General features: G+C 39.3%; 3 protein-coding genes across 4 annotated transcripts; all 3 read right to left on the bottom strand.

Moving 5' to 3' along the window:
- Positions 1-684: 684 nt before the first annotated feature.
- LOC143106965 (troponin I, fast skeletal muscle-like) lies at positions 685-3,789 on the bottom strand. The gene is made up of 6 exons (XM_076271453.1): positions 3,748-3,789; positions 3,530-3,658; positions 3,131-3,220; positions 1,591-1,770; positions 1,268-1,363; positions 685-1,174 (listed from the first exon to the last, which is right to left on the bottom strand). The coding sequence occupies exons 1-5, from the start codon at positions 3,787-3,789 to the stop codon at positions 1,277-1,279; spliced, it is 528 nt and encodes a 175-aa protein (XP_076127568.1). The 3' UTR covers positions 685-1,174; positions 1,268-1,276.
- Positions 3,790-9,399: 5,610 nt separating this feature from the next.
- LOC143106935 (troponin I, fast skeletal muscle-like) lies at positions 9,400-14,472 on the bottom strand. 2 transcript variants are annotated; one of them, XM_076271435.1, is made up of 8 exons: positions 14,425-14,472; positions 12,612-12,644; positions 12,482-12,518; positions 11,911-12,039; positions 10,670-10,759; positions 9,910-10,083; positions 9,734-9,823; positions 9,400-9,565 (listed from the first exon to the last, which is right to left on the bottom strand). In XM_076271435.1, the coding sequence occupies exons 2-7, from the start codon at positions 12,617-12,619 to the stop codon at positions 9,743-9,745; spliced, it is 519 nt and encodes a 172-aa protein (XP_076127550.1). In that variant the 5' UTR covers positions 12,620-12,644; positions 14,425-14,472; the 3' UTR covers positions 9,400-9,565; positions 9,734-9,742. The 2 variants fall into 2 exon arrangements, with proteins under 2 accessions (XP_076127550.1, XP_076127558.1); XM_076271443.1 differs by lacking the exon at positions 14,425-14,472 and adding an exon at positions 13,917-13,981.
- Positions 14,473-15,151: 679 nt separating this feature from the next.
- LOC143106918 (troponin I, fast skeletal muscle-like) lies at positions 15,152-23,408 on the bottom strand. Its single transcript, XM_076271413.1, has 11 exons — positions 23,333-23,408; positions 23,060-23,210; positions 21,078-21,131; positions 20,741-20,918; positions 19,204-19,240; positions 19,074-19,110; positions 17,110-17,238; positions 16,875-16,964; positions 16,369-16,542; positions 16,086-16,175; positions 15,152-15,231 (listed from the first exon to the last, which is right to left on the bottom strand). Exons 4-10 carry the CDS (start codon positions 20,859-20,861, stop codon positions 16,095-16,097), a joined length of 669 nt encoding a protein of 222 aa, XP_076127528.1. The 5' UTR covers positions 20,862-20,918; positions 21,078-21,131; positions 23,060-23,210; positions 23,333-23,408; the 3' UTR covers positions 15,152-15,231; positions 16,086-16,094.
- Positions 23,409-23,625: the final 217 nt, after the last annotated feature.

Raw genomic sequence — 23,625 nt, 5'->3', positions numbered from 1 at the left:
TTTGCTTAAAATAGACATAGAAAATGAAACACAGAAAAATGTTTCATTCTTCTAGATGTCTGACTAACAAGCTTACATCTTACCTCTATCTTACAGATATATATATTCAAGATATTATTGTATATCATGTTACAGATAACTGGACCACATTCTCTATCAACACAAGCTCCTGGTGCAAGTAGGGCAACTGGGATGCCAGTGTGACAATACTTGCTGCATCTTTAGGAAGTTGTTGTGTCACAAAATCTAAGGGATTATTCAGGAAATATGGAAAGATGTTGTACATGGAAAGTACTTGAGACTATGAGTGTGCGTATGCTGAAGTGGACCTTGAAACAGAGGGGAGGAGCATCTCCTCAGGTTGCTGTATTCCATTCGGTCACTCCCTGCCACCATCCTTATGTCTTCAGCTGTCTACTGCATATCCCTCCTCTTTAACCCTGTTAGGAGACAACTTAGGAGACACACATGTAACATAGATAGATAGATAGATAGATAAATACTTTATTGATCCCCAAGGGGAAATTCAGGAACATGCCTTTGTAGATTCAATTGATGTGTCACATTTCCATACATTTTATAAAATCAGGTATGTGATGTCTTCATAGAGTAATGACACTGAAGTTACATTCTTTAAAAAATGTACGCAACATATAACTCACCAATGCACCAACTTGTGCCGAAGTGTTAACTTTTGAGTAGGCTTCCACTTCACTACAAATGTGCATATGTTAGATCCCAATGAAATGGGCTTAAACTTGTCCCCAAGTAAGACTGATGGAGAGCATGTCAGGGAGAGAAAAACAGAGTGGCAAAAAAGATGTGTGTATGGTGTGGGTTTGTGTGTGCCTAGGTGGGTGGGTTAGACGGGGGTGGGTAAACTCGATATCTTCTGAAATAAATCTGTCGCATAGTTGAATACTAACTACAAGAGAGTCAAATCTGTCTGCTAAAACATTATGCACAAAAAGCCAAAACAGCAGGAACTTTAAAACCCATTGTTTAATATGGTCTACAACAGTAACATGTTTGCTCTATCTAAATTCAGTGGATTTTGAGAATGAAAGGCATTTGTTTCTGTCAAGGTATAGGGAACATAAAAAGACATTAAGCGAAAAGAACAAATGTCCATCCATTTTGTCCATGTGTACAATGCTTTTCTTCTGGCAGATGTCTGTAGGAGAGTAAAAAAGAGAGTTAACTAAACTTGTTTTGTCTAGAATTCATCAGCTTTAGCCTAAATGTTGTGGAGTTCATAAAAACTCACCTCTTAAATTTACACCTCAGCGCCCTCAAACATCTTCTTCCTGCCACCCATGCCAGCCTTGTCCTCAACGCTCTGGCGCCAATCACCTGCTTGTGCCTGGTAAAAAATGTGAAAGATGTGTTTATTATTTTTTGAATGCTATGTGATACATTTGGCTTTCATGTTGGGATCAACCTCAGTAGCCTATACATTTCACACATTTTTTATGAGATCAAGTGTGTGTGTGTGTGTGTGTGTGTGTGTGTGTGTGTGTGTGTGTGTGTGTGTGTGTGTGTGTATGTGTGTGTGTGTGTGTGTGTGTGTGTGCTGTATGAACCCAGAACACTCACCTCCTGCTTGACCTCCTTCTTCACCTGCTTCAGGTTGGACCTCAAGTCCATGGTAACCTTGTGCTTGGAGCCCAGCAGAGCATGAAGCATCTGATCGGCAGACATACGTACTTTCTTCAGAGCTGGCTTCTTCATGCCCTTCATCTCTGTTACTTTGAACTTCAGGTCATCAATCTGAGGAAGCATAATAAACACTTATTTTTGCCTTATCTTTTACATGCATTCCGACGGAAGCTCAATGAATTTACATGAGTAAAAAAAAATATCACGTTATCTCATAATTAGATAATTATTTCATAATTACGAGATAGTATCACAATTATGAGATAGTTATCTTGTAATTATGAGATAATTATTTCATTATTGAGATAAGGATAGGATCCGTGCTGAGGATTTAAACAGCCTTTCAATAAAAGCAAGCACATATTTCCTACTTATTTCCTACTTTGAATGACTTTCCTACTTTGAGAGATTAACATGTCTTTGAATGGCATAAAACACAAGCCTGTCAAATCGCCAACAACCCCAAGGGCAACAAATCTGTCTTGAATTTCCCCTTGGGGATCAATAAAGTATCTATCTATCTATTTATCTATCTATCTATCTAAATTGTTGTAAGTTCACAGTCCTAACCAGTAGGTGGAGGTATGTGCATGTCAGTATCTCCCAGTGCCTCATTCCAAGGAGGAAATAACGGCAGATAGCAGCAGCCATCATTACCCTACTACTTTGTGGTGCCTCCTATCACTGAAGATACTTATCTCATAATTATGAGATATTATGTCATAATGAGATACTAACTTGTAATTAAGTATAAGTATACTGTTTTGATCCTGTGAGGGAAATTTGGTCTCTCCTTTTTCAAATCCGTGAATTCAGCACACAGTGAACACACAGTGAGGCGAAGCACACACTAATCCAGGCGCAGTGAGCTGCCTGCAACAACAGCGGCACTCGGGGAGCAGTGAGGGGTTAGGTGCCTTGCTCAAGGGCACTTCAGCCGTGCTTACAGGTCGGGGTTCGAACCGGCAACCCTCCGGTTACAAGTCCGAAGCACTAAGCCAGTAGGCCACGGCTGCCCCCAAATCTCTATATATCTCATAATTATGGGATAACGTGATATTTTTTTCACTCATGTGAATGCAATGAGCTTCCGTATATTCCACACACATTACTTACATTACATTACATTTGGCTGACGCATTTTTAGCCAAAGCGACTTACATATGTCAACTATATTACAAGGGATTACATTGTCCCTGGAGCAACTTGGGGTTAAGTGCCTTGCTCAAGGGCACAATGGTGGAAGCCGGGAATTGAACCGACAACTTTCAGGCTACTGCACGCTAGCCCAGTTCCTTAACCGCTACACTACCATCACTTACAGTATAGACATGTTAAATAAATCACACATTACTTATAGACATGTTAAATAAATCACACATTACGTATAGACATGTTAAATAAATCACACATTACTTATAGACATGTTAAATAAATCACACATTACTTATAGACATGTTAAATAAATCACCTCCTTAGCCCCTTTGGTCACTTTGGAATCTGCATCGTATCTCTCCTCATCCACTTTGTCAATCTTTTGATGGATCTCTTTGCACAGTTTCTAAACAACATTACAGACATAAAAAAGACACACATCTTAATATAAAATAATTAAAATGGATCTCTAGACAAATAATCCTTCAAATGTCTTGAGTGTCTAAACATATTTAATATTTGGTCTCTTGCATTGTTTTTGTCAATGCAATGGTAACCCTTTCTCACCCTTGAATGACCAAACATATTGTTTACTAATATTTCCATTCACTGTATTTATTTTACATTCCATGTGAGGCGTTTTACTGTCTTTATTCTCACAACTCTCTAGATCAAAGTAACAGTTGCCATTTTACTGGAGTCCTGACTAACCTACCTGAAGCTCCTCAACACTGCCGGGCAGAGAGAGTTCAGGACACTTCTCATTCAGGTAGGCCTCTTTGGCTGCTGCAATATCGGCCTGTTCTTTCACCATACGCTGCTCAGCAATATGAAGCATCAAGCTCTGTGAACAGGAAAACAATGACAGAACTGGATACGTGTTCACAAATGCCAGTTGACAGAAGGGGTCAGATACAGAAAGAGCGGGCTTACCTTCAGATGATGCTTGCGGCTCGAGGTCATCTTGTGCGACATCTTGGCTTTTTATGTTCTCCTGACCTAAGCAGGAATAACCAACATAATACATCCCAAGTGAACTGTGTTTTATCTTCCAGATGTAGCTCACACAGATATATCACACAAGTCTTGATAATGAAGATATTTTCAAAAGATATTCTATGCAGAAACTATACCTATACTATAACTATACTATAAGCAACTAAACTATAAGTATGCATTCATACTGGATTACACATCTATGCCACTAAGAACTCTGGGCCAGGGGGTATTCCAGAAAGAAGGTTTAACAAACACTGAGATAAACTCTAACCTCTAAGTTGTCTGAACCTGTGATAATTAAACCCGAGCTGTCGGTTCCAAAACACTGGTTACAAATTAGTTCAATCAACTCCTTGTTGGTTCACCTAGAGTTGTGCGCGTTCACGGCGAACTTATAAAGGCATCATCTATGAGGGTTGAAACAATGAGTGAAACCGGCGAAACGAAGAGCACCGTGTTTTTCAGAGGCGGAGCAGCATGTTCTCCTCGAGGCTTCCGAGGAGGAGAGAGCTGTAATAACAAAAAGGAACAAGACCTTGCTTGGCAGAGAATAGCCTAACTGACCGCTTAAATACTACGTTTAGGATAGCCTATTAATGGCAAAAGCACAATATATCAAATAATTCAGTGGACATTACGTAGGCCTATTGACTGCTTTGTATGATACTTTCTTAGACTAGAGACTACCTTGTCACAGACTGTGTGGGTCACAGACTCCTTGAGAATCCCAAATGTCATTTCTATTTTAATGCAGGTTCAGCTGTGGGCCAAGTTAAACCTTGTTTGCGCTCCAGCATCGGAGGGTAAGCTACGGGGTGATTGGAAGGTATGGGTATCCTCTATCCCCTAGTCAAGTTGTCCTGTAATTGTACATATAACATTAAGTTAGAGCCTACATATTAATTAGCCTGTGGTGGATCTGATAATATCCGTCAGAAGTTAGTTGTGATAGCGGATATAGGATAGGAATAGGCCTAATGCACCCTGTTGAAATGTGTTGCTCAAATTAGATTCCCAGTAGGCCTACATCCTGGCATCATGTACTGATACTGGCCATTTCACCTTCACGTTTGTGATAAGATGTGAAGCATCATATATCATCTGGCAATTATTAAAATAAAAATGTGTTTTTAACACCAACACCATTAAGAGAGCATCCAAAAATAGAAGTGGCCTATAGCCTATCCATTAGACCTACTTGGACATGTACTGTATGCTGTAGAAAGCTATTGACATAATCTGCCTCATTTATGGATGACACTTTAATGGGCACTTGCATCCCAAGCCGATGATGTTAGGAAAGCCTGAAATAGCCAAGGCCCATTAATTGAAACCTCACCAGCAAACTTGGAAAACTTAAAATAAGTTATGCTGACCTGCCATTTGGTGAAACTAAAGTCGCAAAAAAAGAAACGAAGAGCGATCGCCGATGCACATAGTTTGGAAGAGAGGCCTATTTAAACAAATATTTTATCCCAAATGCCATCAGCATTATTGACCAAACACGATGACAACACACATACCCAACTGAACTGCTTTTTAACAGCCTAGCCTATTTAAACGTATTTATTCATTTTCTATATTTTTCGCTTTTTTACTGTAGGTCTACTTGTTTTAATGATATCTTCAATGTGTCAGAGGTTGTCTGTATGACCATCTGTCTTGTATGTCTGGTGAGCTGAGGAAAAATGACCACCAGGGTGTAGGCTACATTAAAGATTTATTTTATTATATTCTATTCTAATTGATCTACGATGCGTAACATTAGAAATGTAGGGATGTGTGACAAGTATCAAAGTAGCTGCCTTGTGGAACGTGCACTTAAAGGAGCATTTCACCGTTGGGAAGATCAATGTGTATTTAAATTATTGTATTAGAAATGTGGAGTCATCATTGAAGTCAGTGCCTTTTTGACCGAGAAAAAGCCAAACATGTATTTTTGGTTCATACTGGATTAAAGCCAACAACTCCCAGAATTCCCTGCCTTTTATTGCTCTTCGCTGACCTACCAAGCAACTCCCCCAGGAAGTAGCCAATGTAGTCTCCAGCCTCTGGCCAAAAAAAATCTCTGATGATGCAAAATGATGATTTTTGCATCATCTGAGGTTTTTTTCCAGACAAAAAATACAGATATCTCTCGCCTCAGGGAGACATGAGGAAGGGGAGAATGGTCATTTGAAAATACTACCAGGTTTCTACTGATACAAAGCTTAATGCTAATCAGTGAAGTGTCCCTTTAAATACCTGAAAATAACCTGATAACCTGAACATAACCTGAACAAAACCTACCCCTACCAGGGTAAGTTCAGAGTCCATACCATAGTGATGTACATAGCCTGATAATTTTGGAACAGAAATCCCAGGTTTACCGCTTACTCTGGATTAACATACCCAGTTAAGACAGTAAACCCGCTTTCTGGAATACCCCCCAGATGTACGTACATTTGAGAATGTAGAGTTATCAGCGCCATGGCCAAACCACTGAAAGCGAACACATTGGATGGCAAATAGCCATTCTCAGCGCCAGCGAACTCAGTGCGGCCTGTTTGTATAGGCCTACACCTCGCCATAGAGGTCTGCGGGGGCTGATTTTTCAGTCCTGCGCCCGCAATATGCTGTCCCGCTCCTGCATTAATGTGTCATTTTTAGTCCCGCTCCCGCCCGCATCTGTAACATGATGTCCCACTCCCGCCCGCTAAAGCCCGCATGCAGGAGGGATAGCCTATTCAGTTTTTCTTTCTGTCTCACGAAATGAGCACACACACCTGAGAAAGACTCCAGATGTCAGTTTCTTGGTTCTGAATGTAGACTAACAACTGAAGTAGGCCTAGTCTGGTGCCATCGCGAACATGAACGTGCATTCAAGACAACTAAATACTACACTTCACATTTTTCCAGAACCCCATCAGGGCGAGGATCTCAAATTAACATTGAAATCTGTAAGTATGTAAATCTCTCAGTTTGATTCTGCCTGGCTTCCAGCCTCACTATGTCATTTCAATTTGTGAATAGAGTCTGGCCTCCCACGATTGGGAAACATTTCCAATCCTAGCATTGTACCAGGCGTAGAACTTATGTTAACTTTGAAATTATTGGTCCAGCCTAACCAGTCAGCCAGTTGATCAGTGATTCTCAACGTCATCCCCTCTCGTTGCTGGTGGTCTATACAGCAGGAAACTGAAGGAGGGAACTAGGAAGGGAAGAGTTTCCCAACTGAGTTGTGAGGTTAATTTTGGCTGCATATTAATTTATGTTGACATGAATGCACATAATGTTCTTGTTAAATTTATACTTGACAATTTGCAGAAATTATATGTATTCATTCAAACATTCATTTTGTTACATTCTTTGTGGTGGACAGTATTATGTGATACAATCATATTGCAATGCCGATGAAAGATATGGAAGGACAATGTAGCCAGGTTTAAAATATTGTTGAATTGTTGTTGAATACTGGATGTTCTACTTTTCCAAACCATGCACCTGCAGTGTTTATTCATTGCCATATAGTATATTTACAGCAGGGCAATTCGTTTTCCTGGCTTGTGTTGGCTTTCATGAGTGGCCTAGCATAAAATAGTTTGGCATGGAGTCGGCCTCACTCTAAAGGTGAACGACACTTGATCAGGGGAGGCTGGATCAAGTCTCTCCTATAGACCCTTTCAAGAGAGTTCCATTATCAGCATCTTAGTTGGCCCCACAAGGCTTCTGTTTTAACATTCCATATGTTATCTTAATGCAGAGGAAGTAGATTGGGAACCAAATAGAACGTTCAAGCATTGTTTTTGTTTTTATTGTTGAAAGGGTCTATAACAGCAAATTAAATGTCCCAGGTGAGAGCGGGGACAAGATCACTGAGTGTTTCACCTTTTATTTCAACCTAGCATACCTTAACTCTTACAGTCTAATCATCTCCACAGTTATGTGTGCAGATGACCTATTTCTCACAATTTGACACAAATTCTTGGTATTTCATCAATTACAATTATATCAACATTTGTCATTTCAAATCGCCATTACTAACACTAAATTAATCTGCTCCCTGTTTTGCATGCATCTCTGTACTCATGTCATATGTGTTATGTCAAGAGGAATTCTCTATTATCTAATTAGATAATTCTCTATTATCTAATTCTCAAAAACAAACAAAACCAATTACCGGTAAGCCTCTAACCTCTATAGTCAAGAGAGAGACCTATTTAGATTAAACAATCAAGAATGCTCAGGGCAAGGACCATGGAACAAATGTTCATACAAAAAGCATAAATGTTGTCTTTATATAATTATAAACTATAAAATATATCTGTATACCACTTTACAATTACACACAGCACCAGAAGAACTATAAAATCCATCAGCAAGATAGTAAAGCAAAAATCTCTCACCTGATGAGAAACTGGGTGGCGAGAGTTCAAGGGCAGAGGCGGGCGACCACTAGCATCAGCGCAAGAGTCAGATCTGGCATATAAGGCTGGCAGAATCCCACAGCAGAAAAAAGGACCTTTCTCTTTATGGTAATGTAAACCGGGAAAGGATCCAGACTTAGCAGCTTGGGCTGACAGCACAGGGCTCCTAAAGGTTGTCTAGGCTGGTACTGAAAGGTCATTGGTTCCATCCCCTGCGCCTGGGGGGGAGCAAAAATGACAGGGGTCAGAATGAACTGCACTTTCCCCTCCCACAGCATCAATGGCTGCAGGGCTTTCTAGGAAAGCATGTAACCCACAACTCTTACCCACATGCTGTGGCTGAAGTGGTAGCTCCCCCATCTGTGAGTGTGAGTGTGAGTGTATGTGTGTGTGTGTGTGTGTGTGTGTGCGTGTGTGTTCGCTACCCATACTGCCCATTGTAATCACTATCTGATGCACTGTAGTGTGTGTGTGTATGTGTGTGTGTGTGTGTGTGTGTGTGTGCAGTATACCTGTAATATCAACATGAGTCAGAGGGGGAGATATTTCTTTGTGTTGCGGTCTTCCCATTGGCTCACTCTCTGCCCCATTCCCATGTCCTCTTGACCCTTTAAGGAGACAACTTCAGGACCAAGTTTGCTCAAACACACATGTAACGTTTCTTTACAGACTGAATCAATGTATTTTTCATGTATTTCATATAATCAGAGACATTATTGTTTCATTCAAATAAAGAAAGTAGTTACATTCTTTAAAATAATTGTTTTGTCAGGGAAAGTAAAGTATAACTCACCATTTCACCAACTCACAGGTTTCCACTTGTATTGCAAACATGAATTACAAAATAAAAATGATGTGGCTGCAATTACATTACATACCAGAGAGAGTGTATATATGTTGCGTTTAGGGTGTGTGTGTGTGAGAGAGAGAGTGAAAGAGAGAGTGTGACTAAAGAGAGTGTAGTCATGGTGTGTGTGGTGGAGACAGAGAGACAGAGAGACTGTGGAGGAGGATATCTGACAGATCTTTGTCGACATCTTGTGGAATAAATCAGCCTCCTGACTCATGAATACTACTGAGCATGTGTAAAAAATTTAATGTCCCAGGTGATGAAATAGCCAAAACTGAGGAGTTCTTTAAAAATCATTGTTTAATGATTGTAGTCTATAGCAAACATGTCTACTTTATAAACAGTATATGGAGTACATTTGAGAATGGAAGGCATTTGTTTCTGTCAAGAAAAAAATACAGGCAACATCAAACATATGCAAAGAAGCACAAAAGTTGGTCTTTTTCTTCCATCCACTTTGTCCATGGTTACAATGTTTTGAGGCTACTCCTGGTGCCTGTGGGAAAGTATAAAGGAGAGATAACGAACCTTTCTGGCTAAAGACAAAACTAACAATATTAGACAATATATTAGACAATATTAGACAATATCAATCAGCAGAGTATGGATGCCGTATGAACCCCGTAGCTCCAACCTAAATGTTGTGGAGTTCATAAAAACTCACCTCTTAAATTTATGCCTCAGCGCCCTCAAACATCTTCTTTCTGTCCTTCTTGTCCTCAACATTCTGGCGCCAGTCACCAACCTCTGCAGCCTATACATTTCACATATCATTAATTTGTGTGTGTGTGTGTGTGTGTGTGTGTGTGTGTGTGTGCTGTATGAACCCAGAACACTCACCTCCTGCTTGACCTCCTTCTTCACCTGCTTCAGGTTGGACCTCAAGTCCATGGTAACCTTGTGCTTGGAGCCCAGCAGAGCCTGAAGCATCTGATCGGCAGACAAACGTACTTTCTTCAGAGCTGGCTTCTTCATGCCCTTTATCTCTGTTACCTTGATCTTGAGGTCGTCTATCTGAGGACGCAATACAAACACTGATTTTTTTTTGCTAATCTTTCACAAACATATTTTCTTTTAGGCTCTTGCATGTCAACTCAGCCGATGTTTGAAAATCTCTCCACCTGATTTTAGAGGTTTTATATAGCTACTTCCAATACTGTATACCAATCATTTTGTTCCGGAGACAGATATGCACTTGTTGTACAAAGCTATGGTTAGTTTGGTACATTTCACAGGGTTTTTTTGTCAGATACATTCTCTCAAAAACCATCACAAGTAATTGTGACAGATTGTGAATTTCATTTTTTTTCTGAAATCCTAAACCTCCACTCCTCAGAAGTACAAAACAATCCAACTCATTTTTCATTTGTTGCTGTAAAACAACAGCAGGGTAACTGTGCACTTTGAAGGCCAAAGGTGATTATTTGAAGAAACTGGCCCATAAAGATAACAACATGTATATAAAGCTTATGGCACCTCTAAACTCACCCCCCATCCCCTCCTAACTAGAAAAAGATTCTTCTTCCGAAAGAAAGAAATAATGAAAGTATGAAGTGGGAACGACTGGTTGAGTTGACACGGGATGACATGATAGAATCACCTCCTTTTGTCCCTTTGTCACTTTGCCAACTGCGTCGTATCTCTCCTCATCCACTTTGTCAATCTTGCCGTGGATGTCTTTGATCAGTTTCTGAAGAACATTAGACATCATGAAAACAAACATAGGTAAGTGATAAGGGATGACATGCCGTTCAGGTATCAAGAGAGATAATGCACGTTTGAGGTTGGCCCCGATGCAAAGTGAAGATAAATAACCTAGATAAATATTATATGTGGCCAAACATATTTGGTCTCTTCTACTTTTTTTTACATTTGAATGAATACAGTGGTAACATTTTCAAGTTAACATGTCATGGTACCAAAATTGTGCTAAATGGTGTTTGATTGTGAAGTACTGTATGATCTTGTATGGCATGAAAACTATTCTAAAAACTATGTATCCTAATATTCCTATTCATTATAGTGGATGAAATCCACTATCTTGAAATCTCCTGGCTTCTTTTTCTTGTTATTATAACCTTTTCTTTTTACCTTTTTAAGAATGAATGCGACTCTATCCGCTTAACGTACAGACATGTTGAAATAACCGTTCTGAAGGTCTGGAGTGGGGCAAGAGGGTTATTATTTCATTTTTTTTAAAAGTTTATACTTTTTGGGAAATAGGGGATTAAAAATGTTAAAAAGCTAATTTTTCCCCAATAGACTTGAATGGCTGTGATGTCATAATGGCCTAAAGCCAGCTGCGCTCGATAAGCTCCCAGAGTAGTTCCCGGGCTAATCAGAACCCTGGCAAAGGTGTCACCTGTGAATCCAACTGTCTCAGCTTCTAATGCATACAATCTGGCGCTCCCTAAAACTACACATCCTGTTTAAGTGTTTCCCGTGTGTCAAAATAAAAGTCACAGCCATATCTCATGCTTTGCGCATTATATCTTCAGATCGGCTTGACGCATATGCTTCAAATTTGGTACAAGTGTTTGTATGGACTCAAAGATGAAGTGAATTGATGTTGGAGGTCAAAGGTCAAATGTCAAGGTCAAAAACACCTTGAGTGTTTTATCTCAAGAACGCCTTGACGCACAAGGTTTTTTGGTACGAGGGTTTGTATGAACTCAAAGATTAAGTGATTAAGAAGTTTTTTTTCCAGGAATCTCCCCACCAACATTAAGCCAGCAGCTTTCCATCCACTATTGTAATTCCTCTGGCATTACATTTCTAGTTATATTTTCATTTTGTGTTTGTCACAGGGCTACAATTTTACTGGAGACCTGACTGACCTACCTGAAGTTCCTCAACACTGCCAGGTAGACTAAGGGCAGGGCAATGCTCCTCCAGGTAGGCCTCCTTTGCCTTTACAATCTCAGCTGCCTCTTCTTCAAGCCGTGTTGAAGCAATCTGAAGCATCAAGCTCTGAGGACAGAAGAACCATGAGAGAGAGAGAGAGGATGATGGGCCTTCAGAGAATTCGACACATGTAAAGAAATTACTGTAGACCAGGGTGCCCAATGTATGGGCTGCACCATTAGTCCTAAACGTATGTCAATTGCTAGGAATTTCTGTCCCAACCAATTTTTAAAGGTTAGCTGCAGTTCATTATCTGACCACAGTTTTAAATGTGGCTATGAGGGGGGGTAGGGCGCCTGGGGGGTTGGGTGGGGGGGGGGGGGTCAACAGATCCATGACACAAGTGAATACAGCCAGGGTCACCACTGATGAATCGTTGTCCATCACCATGGGGATCAGCATGTAGGCAGTGGCATACTGACAAATATATGATGCATCGTAAAGTCACATAACTCAACATAATTTTTTATCCGCAGCCCTTCACCCAGATGCAACTGAAAGGACTTACCTTCAGATGATTCTTGCGACTCGATGTCATCTTTTTGCTGAGGGGAAATGCAAGGTTTAGTACAACAGACAGAAGGACTAAATGAAATACATAAGCTAATACCAGGAAAATGTTCTTGGGAAATACTTACTCGGACATCTTGGCTTGGTGTTGTTATCTTTATCTAAGAGGGAATAACAAAAAACAAATACATCCAGTGTAATCTAAGTGAACTGTCATGCACATACTGTAGATCATATATGCTTTGATAATGAACATACAGTATATTCAGAGAATACAGTACTATCTAATTCTGTGTAAGAATTCATTACTTCTGGATTACACATGTATGTACACATTACACATGAACATAAAATAGTTTGAAAAAAATATATAAAGTATAATATAGTATATAGGAAATTACAGATTTTGTTATAAAAGCCTATGTTAAGCAAAATAGTATTAATAACAATAATATCAATAAATGTAAATAATGAAAATAAACAAAACCATAAATATACAAACCATAACTTTAAGAGAATTAACTAAATATAAACCCTTCTAAGGTACAAACAAAAATGACTTTGAAAGTAATAAGACTATAACACTGCATAGTGAAAACTGAGCCAGAGACAACAAAATGTCAGAAATGTTCAATCAATGTTTCCCAAAGCCCAAGATTATGGTTTCAATAGGATATCATAATTATAACTGAGCTGGTTATTAGCTACCAGTTATTAGCTGGTTATAAGTCTAAAGAACAGTCCAATATTCTGTTAACATTTATGTTTACATATTTACAAAGAAATTGAAGTAGGTCATGTGATGTTACATGAGACTATTGTTGATGGGATTTCAACTCCCATAAATAAACCAGGTTTTAAAGTTTTCCCTTAGCTTGCACTTGCGTTTTAAGGGTCCAGTTGGTCAGGACAATTTGCCAAGAAAATGGGTATCACTTTAAAGATGGCAGACACTTGATTCCTATGCATCTAAAACAGGGCTGCCTGGTACCAGGCCAGTATTTCAAGTTGTATACAAGCAACATATCATCTCTTTGTATCAAAATTAGTTACAAACACCTGTCAATCTACAGCATATTTCACACTGATATTTGCATTTACATCACTCACTTTGACTTTGACTTTGACTTTGACTTACATGTTGCTATACAAGAGGACAGCGCTTTCTTTATTTCAAATATTATTTTAATGAAATCAATTAAATGTCTTATCTTGATAATCAAGACAGAAGTAAGATAAATAAACTTTTAAGATATCAGAACTGTCAAGACAGGGAAGAAACCTTAAAAAAACATATATTTCTGTTTTTGTATTAATTGTCAGTCTTACTTGATTAACACACATCTTGACCCAATTTACAATGATCCATTGAGATACACAGCATTAGAGGAACTACTAAATTACTCAGTAAGATAGCAAAGAAAAAACCTTACTTGATTAGAAACAAACTTGAACTTAGAAGTGTGAGAGTTCAAGGGTAGAGATAGGCAAGTACTGGCAGCAGAATAGGCAGGTCTTGTTTTTATGCCTGGTAGCATCTGATGCTACAAAATATCCTTCCCTGTTTATGGTCATGCCACTCCTGCAAATCCAGCTCCAATTTAGCTTTGCTGACATAGAATGACAGAAGTCATTTTTCCAGATGTCTGACTAACAAGTTTACATCTTACCTCTATCTTACAGATATATATATATATATATATATATCATATATTCAAGATATTATTGTATATCATGTTACAGATAACTGGACCACATTCTCTATCAACACAAGCTCCTGCCTGGTGCAAGTAGGGCAACTGGGATGCCAGTGTGACAATACTTGCTGCATCTTTAGGAAGTTGTTGTGTCACAAAATCTAAGGGATTATTCAGGAAATATGGAAAGATGTTGTAAATGGAAAGTACTTGAGACTATGAGTGTGCGTATGCTGAAGTGGACCTTGAAACAGAGGGGAGGAGCATCTCCTCAGGTTGCTGTATTCCATTCGGTCACTCCCTGCCACCATCCTTATGTCTTCAGCTGTCTACTGCATATCCCTCCTCTTTAACCCTGTTAGGAGACAACTTAGGAGACACACATGTAACATGCCTTTGTAGATTCAATTGATGTGTCACATTTTCATACATTTTATAAAATCAGGTATGTGATGTCTTGATAGAGTAATGACACTGAAGTTACATTCTTTAAAAGATTTATGCAACATATAACTCACCAATGCACCAACTTGTGCCGAAGTGTTAACTTTTGAGTAGGCTTCCACTGCACTACAAATGTGCATATGTTAGATCCCAATGAAATGGGCTTAAACTTGTCCCCAAGTAAGACTGATGGAGAGCATGTCAGGGAGAGAAAAACAGAGTGGCAAAAAAGATGTGTGTATGGTGTGGGTTTGTGTGTTTGTGTGTGCCTAGGTGGGTGGGTTAGACGGGGAGTGGGCAAACTCGATATCTTGTGAAATAAATCTCCCGCATACTGTAGTTGAATACTAACTACAAGAGAGTCAAATCTATCTGCTAAAACATTATGCACAATAAGCCAAAACAGTAGGAACTTTAAAACCCATTGTTTAATATGGTCTAAAACAGTAACATGTTTGCTCTATCTAAATTCAGTGCATTTTGAAAATGAAAGGCATTTGTTTCTGTCAAGGTATAGGGAACATAAAAAGACATTAAGCGAAAAGAACAAATGTCCCCAGTCCATCCATTTTGTCCATGTGTACAATGCTTTTCTTCTGGCAGATGTCTGTAGGAGAGTAAAAAAGAGAGTTAAAGGGGTGGTTCAGGATTTTGGACATAAGACCACATTTCCAAGTAAGCAAGTGTGATATTTATCAGTGGAGACCGTTTTCAACACGTTTCATCCAGTCCTTCTAATTGCAGAGTTCGCAGGTGCTAGGCTAGCGCAAGTCAACGGTATGTGCTAGCCTGCCACTAAAAACAGTCTTACCCACTCCACAGTACACCCGAGGCAAATAAATTATAACGCCAGACTATCGATGTAAATGTCTGTATTGATACTGTTATTTCTAACGTTATTCTATCCTTGCATTTCAACGATCGCATTACATTTTGAGGGACTAGTTTCTTACCACGACGGAATTATACTTGCTCCGGTTAGTAGTACTGCGCCGAAAAGTAAACAGTAAAGCGCACTCCAATGGGGATACTTAGTAGTAGCCTTGGTAATATCAGTCCACTGCTGAGATGCAAAATGACTACTACTAACTTCAGGGACCAAAGTATAACTATTGCAACGCGATGCGAGGGTAGTTGTATTTCTTACACTATTCTATCAACACAGACATTTACATCGATTGTCTGGAATTTGCCTCGGGTGTACTTTGGAGTGGGTAAGACTGTCTTTAGTGGCAGGCTAGCACATACCGTTGACTTGCGCTAGCCTAGCACCTGCAAACTCTGCAATTACAAGGACTGGATGAAACGTGTTGAAAACGGTCTCCACTGATAAATATCACACTTGCTTACTTGGAAATGAGGTCTTATGTCCAAAATCCTGAACCACCCCTTTAACTAAACTTGTTTTGTCTATTATTCATCAGCTTTAACCTAAATGTTGTGGAGTTCATAAAAACTCACCTCTTAAATTTATGCCTCAGCGCCCTCAAACATCTTCTTTCTGTCCTTCTTGTCCTCAACGTTCTGGCGCCAGTCACCAACCTCTGCACTCTATACATTTCACATATCATTAATTTGTGTGTGTGTGTGTGTGTGTGTGTATGTGTGTGTGTGTGTATGTGTGTGTGTGTATGTGTGTGTGCGTGTGTGTGTGTGTGTGTGTGTGTGTGTGTGTGTTTGTGTGTGTGTGTGTGTGTGTGTGTGTGTGTGTTTGTGTGTGTGTGTATGAACCCAGAACACTCACCTCCTGCTTGACCTCCTTCTTCACCTGCTTCAGGTTGGACCTCAAGTCCATGGTAACCTTGTGCTTGGAGCCCAGCAGAGCCTGAAGCATCTGATCGGCAGACATACGTACTTTCTTCAGAGCTGGCTTCTTCATGCCCTTCATCTCTGTTATTTTGAACTTCAGGTCATCAATCTGAGCATGCAATGCAAACAGATATTTTTTGCCAAACAGAAATAGAAACAATTTCTTTTTAATGTTTTTACAAAATTATCTCATTCATTCCCTTCTGCAACTAATATTAACATATGCAATTCATATTTCACTTGCTGCTGTAAAACAAACTTTTGAGGGTATCTATGCAGTATCGGGGTCAAGAATGATTTAGAAGAATTGGCCTATAAAGATATAAAGCTTATGAAACCTCTAAACTGTAATTTAGGTGTTGATTGTAAAGTCATGACACATGAAACCTAACACCTAACCCTAACCCTAATCCTAACCTCTAACCCCAATAACCGAATCACCTCTTTTTGTCCCTTTGTTGCTTTGGCATCTGTGTCGTATCTCTCCTCATCCACTTTGTCAATCTTGCTGTGGAGTTCTTTAATCAGTTTCTGAAGAGCATTACAGACAACATGAAAAAAATACATACCGGTAATACATGATCAAAAAGATACATACTACATTACATGCATCAAGATAATAAATATACTGAAGCTATGTTGTGAAAAATCCCAAGCAGTCAAAATGTCCCCTTACCTGCAGTCCCTCCACATCACTAGGCAATGAGAGTTCTGGGCATTGCTCATTCAGGTAGGCCTCTTTTGCAACCTTCAAATCAGCCACTTCTTTGTCAATCCGATCTGAAGCGATTTGAAGCATCAGACTCTTGAGAGAGAGAACAGAATCAGTAAGAAGTATAAGATTGTGACCACTAATTAACACAAACAAAATCATTGTGTAATGTCTATAACAGTGTTGATGATGATACAGATAGATAGATAGATAGATAGATAGATAGATAGATAGATAGATAGATAGATAGATAAATAGATAGATGGATACTTTATTGATCCCCAGGGGAAATTCAAGAGGTTATGATGAAAAAGTAAGATGATAATGATCACAGTAAGACCAACCATTTTCAACCATGACACGTATTGCAATTATACAGTGAAAGCATTGTGAATAAGCATTACTGTATACCTGTGTGTGCATGTACTTGTGTATTTCTTGTGTCTTTGGTCTGTATGCAGAAGAGTATCCTTTGTTCATCCTTGAATGGTTTGAATTCAATGGGAGCCTATCTAGAGACCTTTTGTTTTTCCCCAGGTGTGATTCTTTCTCTGTGGGGGGCTTTCACACTTCCCATTGTCACGTATGGTTGCTACCATTTGGCCAAGTGCAAGTTGGGGTCCTCCTAATTAACAACCGTCTAGAATCAGCCCTCGAATTAGAGCAAGAGATCACGCCTCCCTCTGTTTGTAACCTACATAAATTTATTATAATCCTTGTATAGCTTGTCTCTCTCCCTTGATGTGCATCACTGAAGAAAAAACCCTGTTTCCTGATTGACCTTCATCCTGACTGAGTTTCCAGATAAATGTGGTAGTAAAAAAATTGCTATCAACCGTTTCATCATTTGAAGACATTAAAGGCCAAAGAAAATAGATGGGTCTTTAAATTTGATTTAAAGCTACTGATAGTGGGACAGGACTTAATTTCTATAGGGAGATTTTTCCAGAGTCAAGGGGCAGCAAAAGAAAAAGCCCTATCGCCGTTCGTTTTTAGGATTGCATTGGGGACTGAAAGAAGATGTTGCGAGGAAGACCTAAGTGGCCTAGAAGGACAGTAGGGACTTAAAAGGTCACAGATATACTGTACTGTGGTGCCGTCCCATTAAGGGCTTTCTAAAGAATAATAATAATAATAAAATAATAAGAAAATCCCTTGTAACTCATCTTAAACTGATGTAGAATGTAGTTAAGTAGAGTGTATTTTAGCTTCTATAACCTATTTATGGTTTTTAACTCTTTTGCTCGCTCGATGCTGTTTTAAGCCCCCACCATCGACTTCAAGGCAGCGCTGTTACCATACCACTTCAAGGCACCTAACCCTAACCCTGTGTAAGGGTCCTGTCGTGTTTTGTTTTCCCTGTTTAGGGTTTTTCTTCATGTCTGCTCCTCTTGTTTACTTCCTGTGTCCTGTTTCATGTGTTCCTTTGTTTGTTTTGCCATTTGTTTCTGTTCCCTGTGCCTGTGTCTCCGCCCCTCACCTGATCTCGTTAGTCTGTTAGTTTAATTATGGTTTCCACCTGTCTCTTGTTTTACCTTGTTCATTGTCCACCTGTGCCCTGTTACCCCTGTGTATTTAAACCCTCTGTCTCCCCTCAGTCTTTGTCGGTTGTTAGTCAATGTGTGTTGTGTTTCAGTTGGGAATAAAGATTCTTGTAACTCTAAGATTGCCTTGCTGTACTTTGCCCTGCGTTTGGGTCAAGCCCTTGCAACCATGACACCCTGACCCTAACCCTAACCCTTGCCTAACCCTAGTGCCTTCCATGCAGCGCTGCCTGGAAGACGACGTTGGGGGCTTAAAACACCAAGTAACCTTTTGCTCAGGCTGTAAATGCTCATGTATTTCAGGTTATCTGGTGAAACTGCCATGTGAGTTGTAAATACAACTTGAACTTAATTTTCAGATTCTTACAGAAAATGAGGATTTACCTTCAGATGATGCTTGCGGCTGGATGTCATCTTTTTGCTAAGGTGTCATGCAAAATACATACCATAAAACAGAATTAATGACAGCACGAAACAAAACTGACATAATATCATACTTGGGACAAATACTTACTCAGCCATCTTTGCTTTTTGTTTGTTCTTTTTTTTATCTGTGATGGAATGAAAGACAAAAACCCTTTATATTGTCTACAAAATAGATCAGTTATTTTAATATAAAGAAGACAGTAACAAATAATGACTTCTGACATGAGGATATATTTGAAATATACATGTAAAGAATACTGTGAATAAATAATTGCTGGTCAGATATTACTACATGCTGAAACAAATGCAACAATGCACTGCAACCTAAAAAAAATGTCAATTGCTTTAAGATTTATTTACTGCAGTAGATTGGAATACCATATGTCAGCAGTGGAGCGAGTGAATTGAGTGCCAAACTGCATGTCAATTTTAATGGTGGTGAAAGATATAACATTACAATATTGTTTAGTCCTGAATGAAATATTGCAGGTTTCTCAGCAATGGATACACCCCCATGCATGCTACATAGGATTCCATTTTGGTTGGATGCCAAAGAGTATCATGCTTCATTTAGCCTCATTAGGTTTGAGTTGGGTATCCAAACCTATAAATCTCAGCTGGTACAGAAAGCAGGAACATTAGTTAAATATAGTGTGTGGGTTTCACTACCAAGGTAACGGGCACATGACCCAAAACTTCTGGAAAAGTCTGGACATGACACTAGGGAACTGGCCCAAATGTCTCACATAATCAAAATAAGTGGGTGACACAGGTGTCTCCTTCAAGTATAGTATAGTATAAGTATATATACTTTTTTGATCTTTGATATCTTTTTTGATTTTGGTCTCTGCATTTATTGCGGTGAATTAGTGAAACACAAACAGCACAGTGAACACACAGTGAGGTGAAGCACACACTAATCCCGGCGCAGTGAGCTGCCTGCTACAACGGCGGCGCTTTGGGGAGCAGTGAGGGGTTAGGTGCCTTGCTCAAGAGCACTTCAGCCGCGGCCCACTGGTCGGGGCTCGAACCGGCAACCCTCCGGTTACAAGTCCAGAGAGCTAACCAGTGGGCCACGGCTGCCCAAGTGTATCTTAGAGCATTTATCATACACATTTCTCAGTGCATTTATCAGACACTATTTCACTGAACTATCCCTTCAGTAACACTGCATGATATCATAATGATTTTTATTTAGAGTTAAAAATAAACTGACTGGAATAACAAATTACATATAACAAGATACTGTGCATGCTGCAGATTTTGTGTACTCTTTGTGGAAATATATCCTTATTTTATTATGGTTATGATCATCTTATCTGATTGTTCATATCAAGATATCAAAGGCAACAGCTATTGCAATCAGCACCAGACGACAACAGCATTTTTTTTAATCCTAACTAATCCTAATCCTATCCTAATTTTATTTATTTTTTTAAATAATAATTTCATCACTATTTTCTGAAACGCCAAATAATTTAGCAATCAATTTAGATCAATTCCTTCAGCACTACTGCACAAAGATACACTATAGAGGAGGAATTCGAAAGACAATCAGCAGAGTGTGCATATTGAGCATGCATATTGTATTTGGAGGGGAAAAGGCAGGAAAAAATAACTCTCACCTAAGAAGAAATCTGGACTGGAAGAGGAGCGCTCTTGGACAGGGGGAGGGAGAGCAAATCTGTCACTGGCACTGACAGCAGCAAGTGAGTGGTGAGGTCCAGTATTTAAGGCTGGCAGCATTCAATAACACAGGCTATCCCCTCCTCTTTGAGATTCTTGCCAATATCCAGTAATCCTCTTAAAATAGAAGAATATCCATATTTTGACAAGACTTTAAAGGAACACTAAGCTACACTTATCTAACTGGGGTAACCCACCTCCAGTGATTTATGAAGCGAAGTTAACTTTGTCAGAAGGGGTTATTGCACACACAAAAAAGGGAATGTATTGTCTTACCTAATTCTGGGGTAGACAGCATGTATGCTAATTTCCCAAATAGTTGTCATGTTCCTTTAAGCAAGAGACACAGAGTGAATACATTTTCTATAACTAATTTCTACTTCCAATGACTAGTCACACAACAGATTCATGTTTAGATCTTTATAATGTACTGTAACATAATATCAAGACATCAGTAATAAATGATATTACTGTCAGGAGATGATAGGTTAGACCTGCTCAAAATCCAAACCTAAAAGCTGGTGGGCAGAACATGATATTGTAAACGTTAATGTGTGTGTGTGTGTGTGTGTGTGTGTGTATGTGTGTGTGTGTGTGTGTGTGTGTGTGTGTGTGTGTGTGTGTGTGTGTGTGAGAGAGAGAGAGAGAGAGAGAGAGAGAAAGAAAGAGCACAATTTAATGAATTTATATCTATGTAGGACATTTTTTATTTTGACTGGATATGCATAGCAGCAGAAGGCTGAACCTGTGTCTAGACGTCTGCTTTCCATTCTTTCTAGGTTATAAACTGTTGTTATCAAATTAAATTTATACACAACTGAACATGTCAGGATTTCGCAGGAGGACCCAAGTGCAAGACTCGACAAAGGCAGGTGTACAGTCAAACTTTTCATTTGTTGGTAGATCCACACGAGAAGCACAAAGTAAATGCTGAAGACAGGCTGATGAATCCAAGAAGATGGACAAGAGAAGGCACAATCCAAACCAAAAACTAACACTTACAGACTTCACTTTCAACTTACACAGCCAGAGAGATGAACCAACAAACAGGACAGCGGAACAGAGGGGTTATAAATACACAGGCCAGATCGACAGATAACTGGACAAGACCAACAAAACAATATAGGGAACAGGAGCAGAAAATGGAAGGAAAACTAACGGAAGTACAGACCAAAGAAGGAAAGGGCTGGAGACAGTCACATGACAGCAGACAGGTAAACACAGAGCACCTGGGGAACAGCACACAACAAACACAGGACAATATACAAAATGGCCACCGGGGTGGCACAAAGACAGTCCAGGCCAGATCTTGTGATCATTCCAGGCAGGGTCCTGACAGAGCAAATCAGTAACCACTTAATTAACGTAATTAACTCTCATGCCAACTGAGAAAAGCTTATTACACTGCAATAGGGCTGCAAAAATTAATCGAATAATCAATTAGTTGCCAAAATTAGTCATATAATACTTATGATTTAGTATTTTCTGTTTCTATTTATATTCCAACACGCTCGTATTCAACTGTAATCAGACTCCATGTCCCATGAAAATGGGACAGACTATCTACCTTGACCCCAATTTGACCAGTCACCACTACCAAAGTGCAACAGAAGCAAAGTGTGTGTGTGTGTGTGTGTGTGTTCGTGTACTGTACATGTATGTGTGTCTACATGTGTGTGTGTTTGTGTGTGTGTGTGATTGATTCGCAGCTTGTCAAAAGGCAGAAAGACAAGACACAAAACACACCTAACAAACAACTAAACAACTAACAGCACAGTTTTTTGACTAAGGAAAACAGTGACAAAGGCTTTAAAACGAAATTAAAACTGTATTTGTTCATACAAAGTACATGATTATTTTACTTCTTGGATGTACTTTACTTTTTTTGATCTGCCCTATTCATTTGTGTTGATCTTTTTATCTTTTTCGCCCTCTGTATATGGTAAAAGGCAGTAATGGGACCAACGCATAACCTTTATGAGTGACAAGCCTTCAATTCCTCTTTTGTGTTTGTTTTTGTTTTGTTTTGTGTGTAAGTCTTGTGTTTTTGTCCTCTGTTGTGTGTGTATGATTTGTAAAAAGAGAAAAAATAAAGAATGTAAGAAAGAATATATGATTTGTTTGACTACAGGAAGAACAGTGTTCCTGTAAAGGAAAAAACTGATGTGTTGTCAATTAACCAATCCAATCCAAGCACAGGACCAGGTGCCATCAGCAACAGGCTGTGGGTGAAGTCTTTTGTGGTTTTGGACGTTTACCTGCAATACCCACTGTGACCAGAGGGAGGAGTGCTTTCCCATGTTCCTGACTTCCTTTCTTCCTCTCCTTCCTTCTGTCCTATCCCTAGCTCCTCTCCTGGCCCACCCTTCATGGCCTTCTGCTGTCTGCCCTGTGCCATCCTCTCTGAGCCTGTAAAAACAAAGCTTTAGCACCGACTTGTGAACATTTTTCAAAACATTGACTGAAAAAGAAGTAACGTTACTAGAGAATTCACACCGACATTACTTTTGGTGTGAATTCTTTATACTCACCAAAAGTAACAGAAACTAGTGAATTTCTGCAAGAGTTGCACCCGAATCACCATTGTCACCAAAGTCATAGGGTAAGGTAGGGAGGGAAAAGTAATCTAAAAAAGACAAAAGATGCATAATATGCATATCCTCTGTCTGACCTGATGTCATTGATAGATTTATATCTAACTGAGAGTCCATTTAGTGTTGCATTCAATATCAATCATAAAGCAGTTAATTATTATTAACACTCTAATGTTATTTAAGAAATGCTTGCACAGTCACACCATTCTGTCAACCTTAAGCTTATGTGT

The sequence above is a fragment of the Alosa pseudoharengus genome, unplaced genomic scaffold (genome assembly GCF_046254945.1).
Source record: "Alosa pseudoharengus isolate Yale_2024_CS ecotype anadromous, Long Island Sound unplaced genomic scaffold, YU_APseudo_1.1 YU_APseudo_1.1_scf_10, whole genome shotgun sequence".
NCBI classification, from domain to species: Eukaryota; Metazoa; Chordata; class Actinopteri; order Clupeiformes; family Clupeidae; genus Alosa; species Alosa pseudoharengus.
The sequence above is the reverse complement of the archived record's forward strand: the minus strand, read 5'-3'. Positions and strand labels throughout refer to the sequence as shown.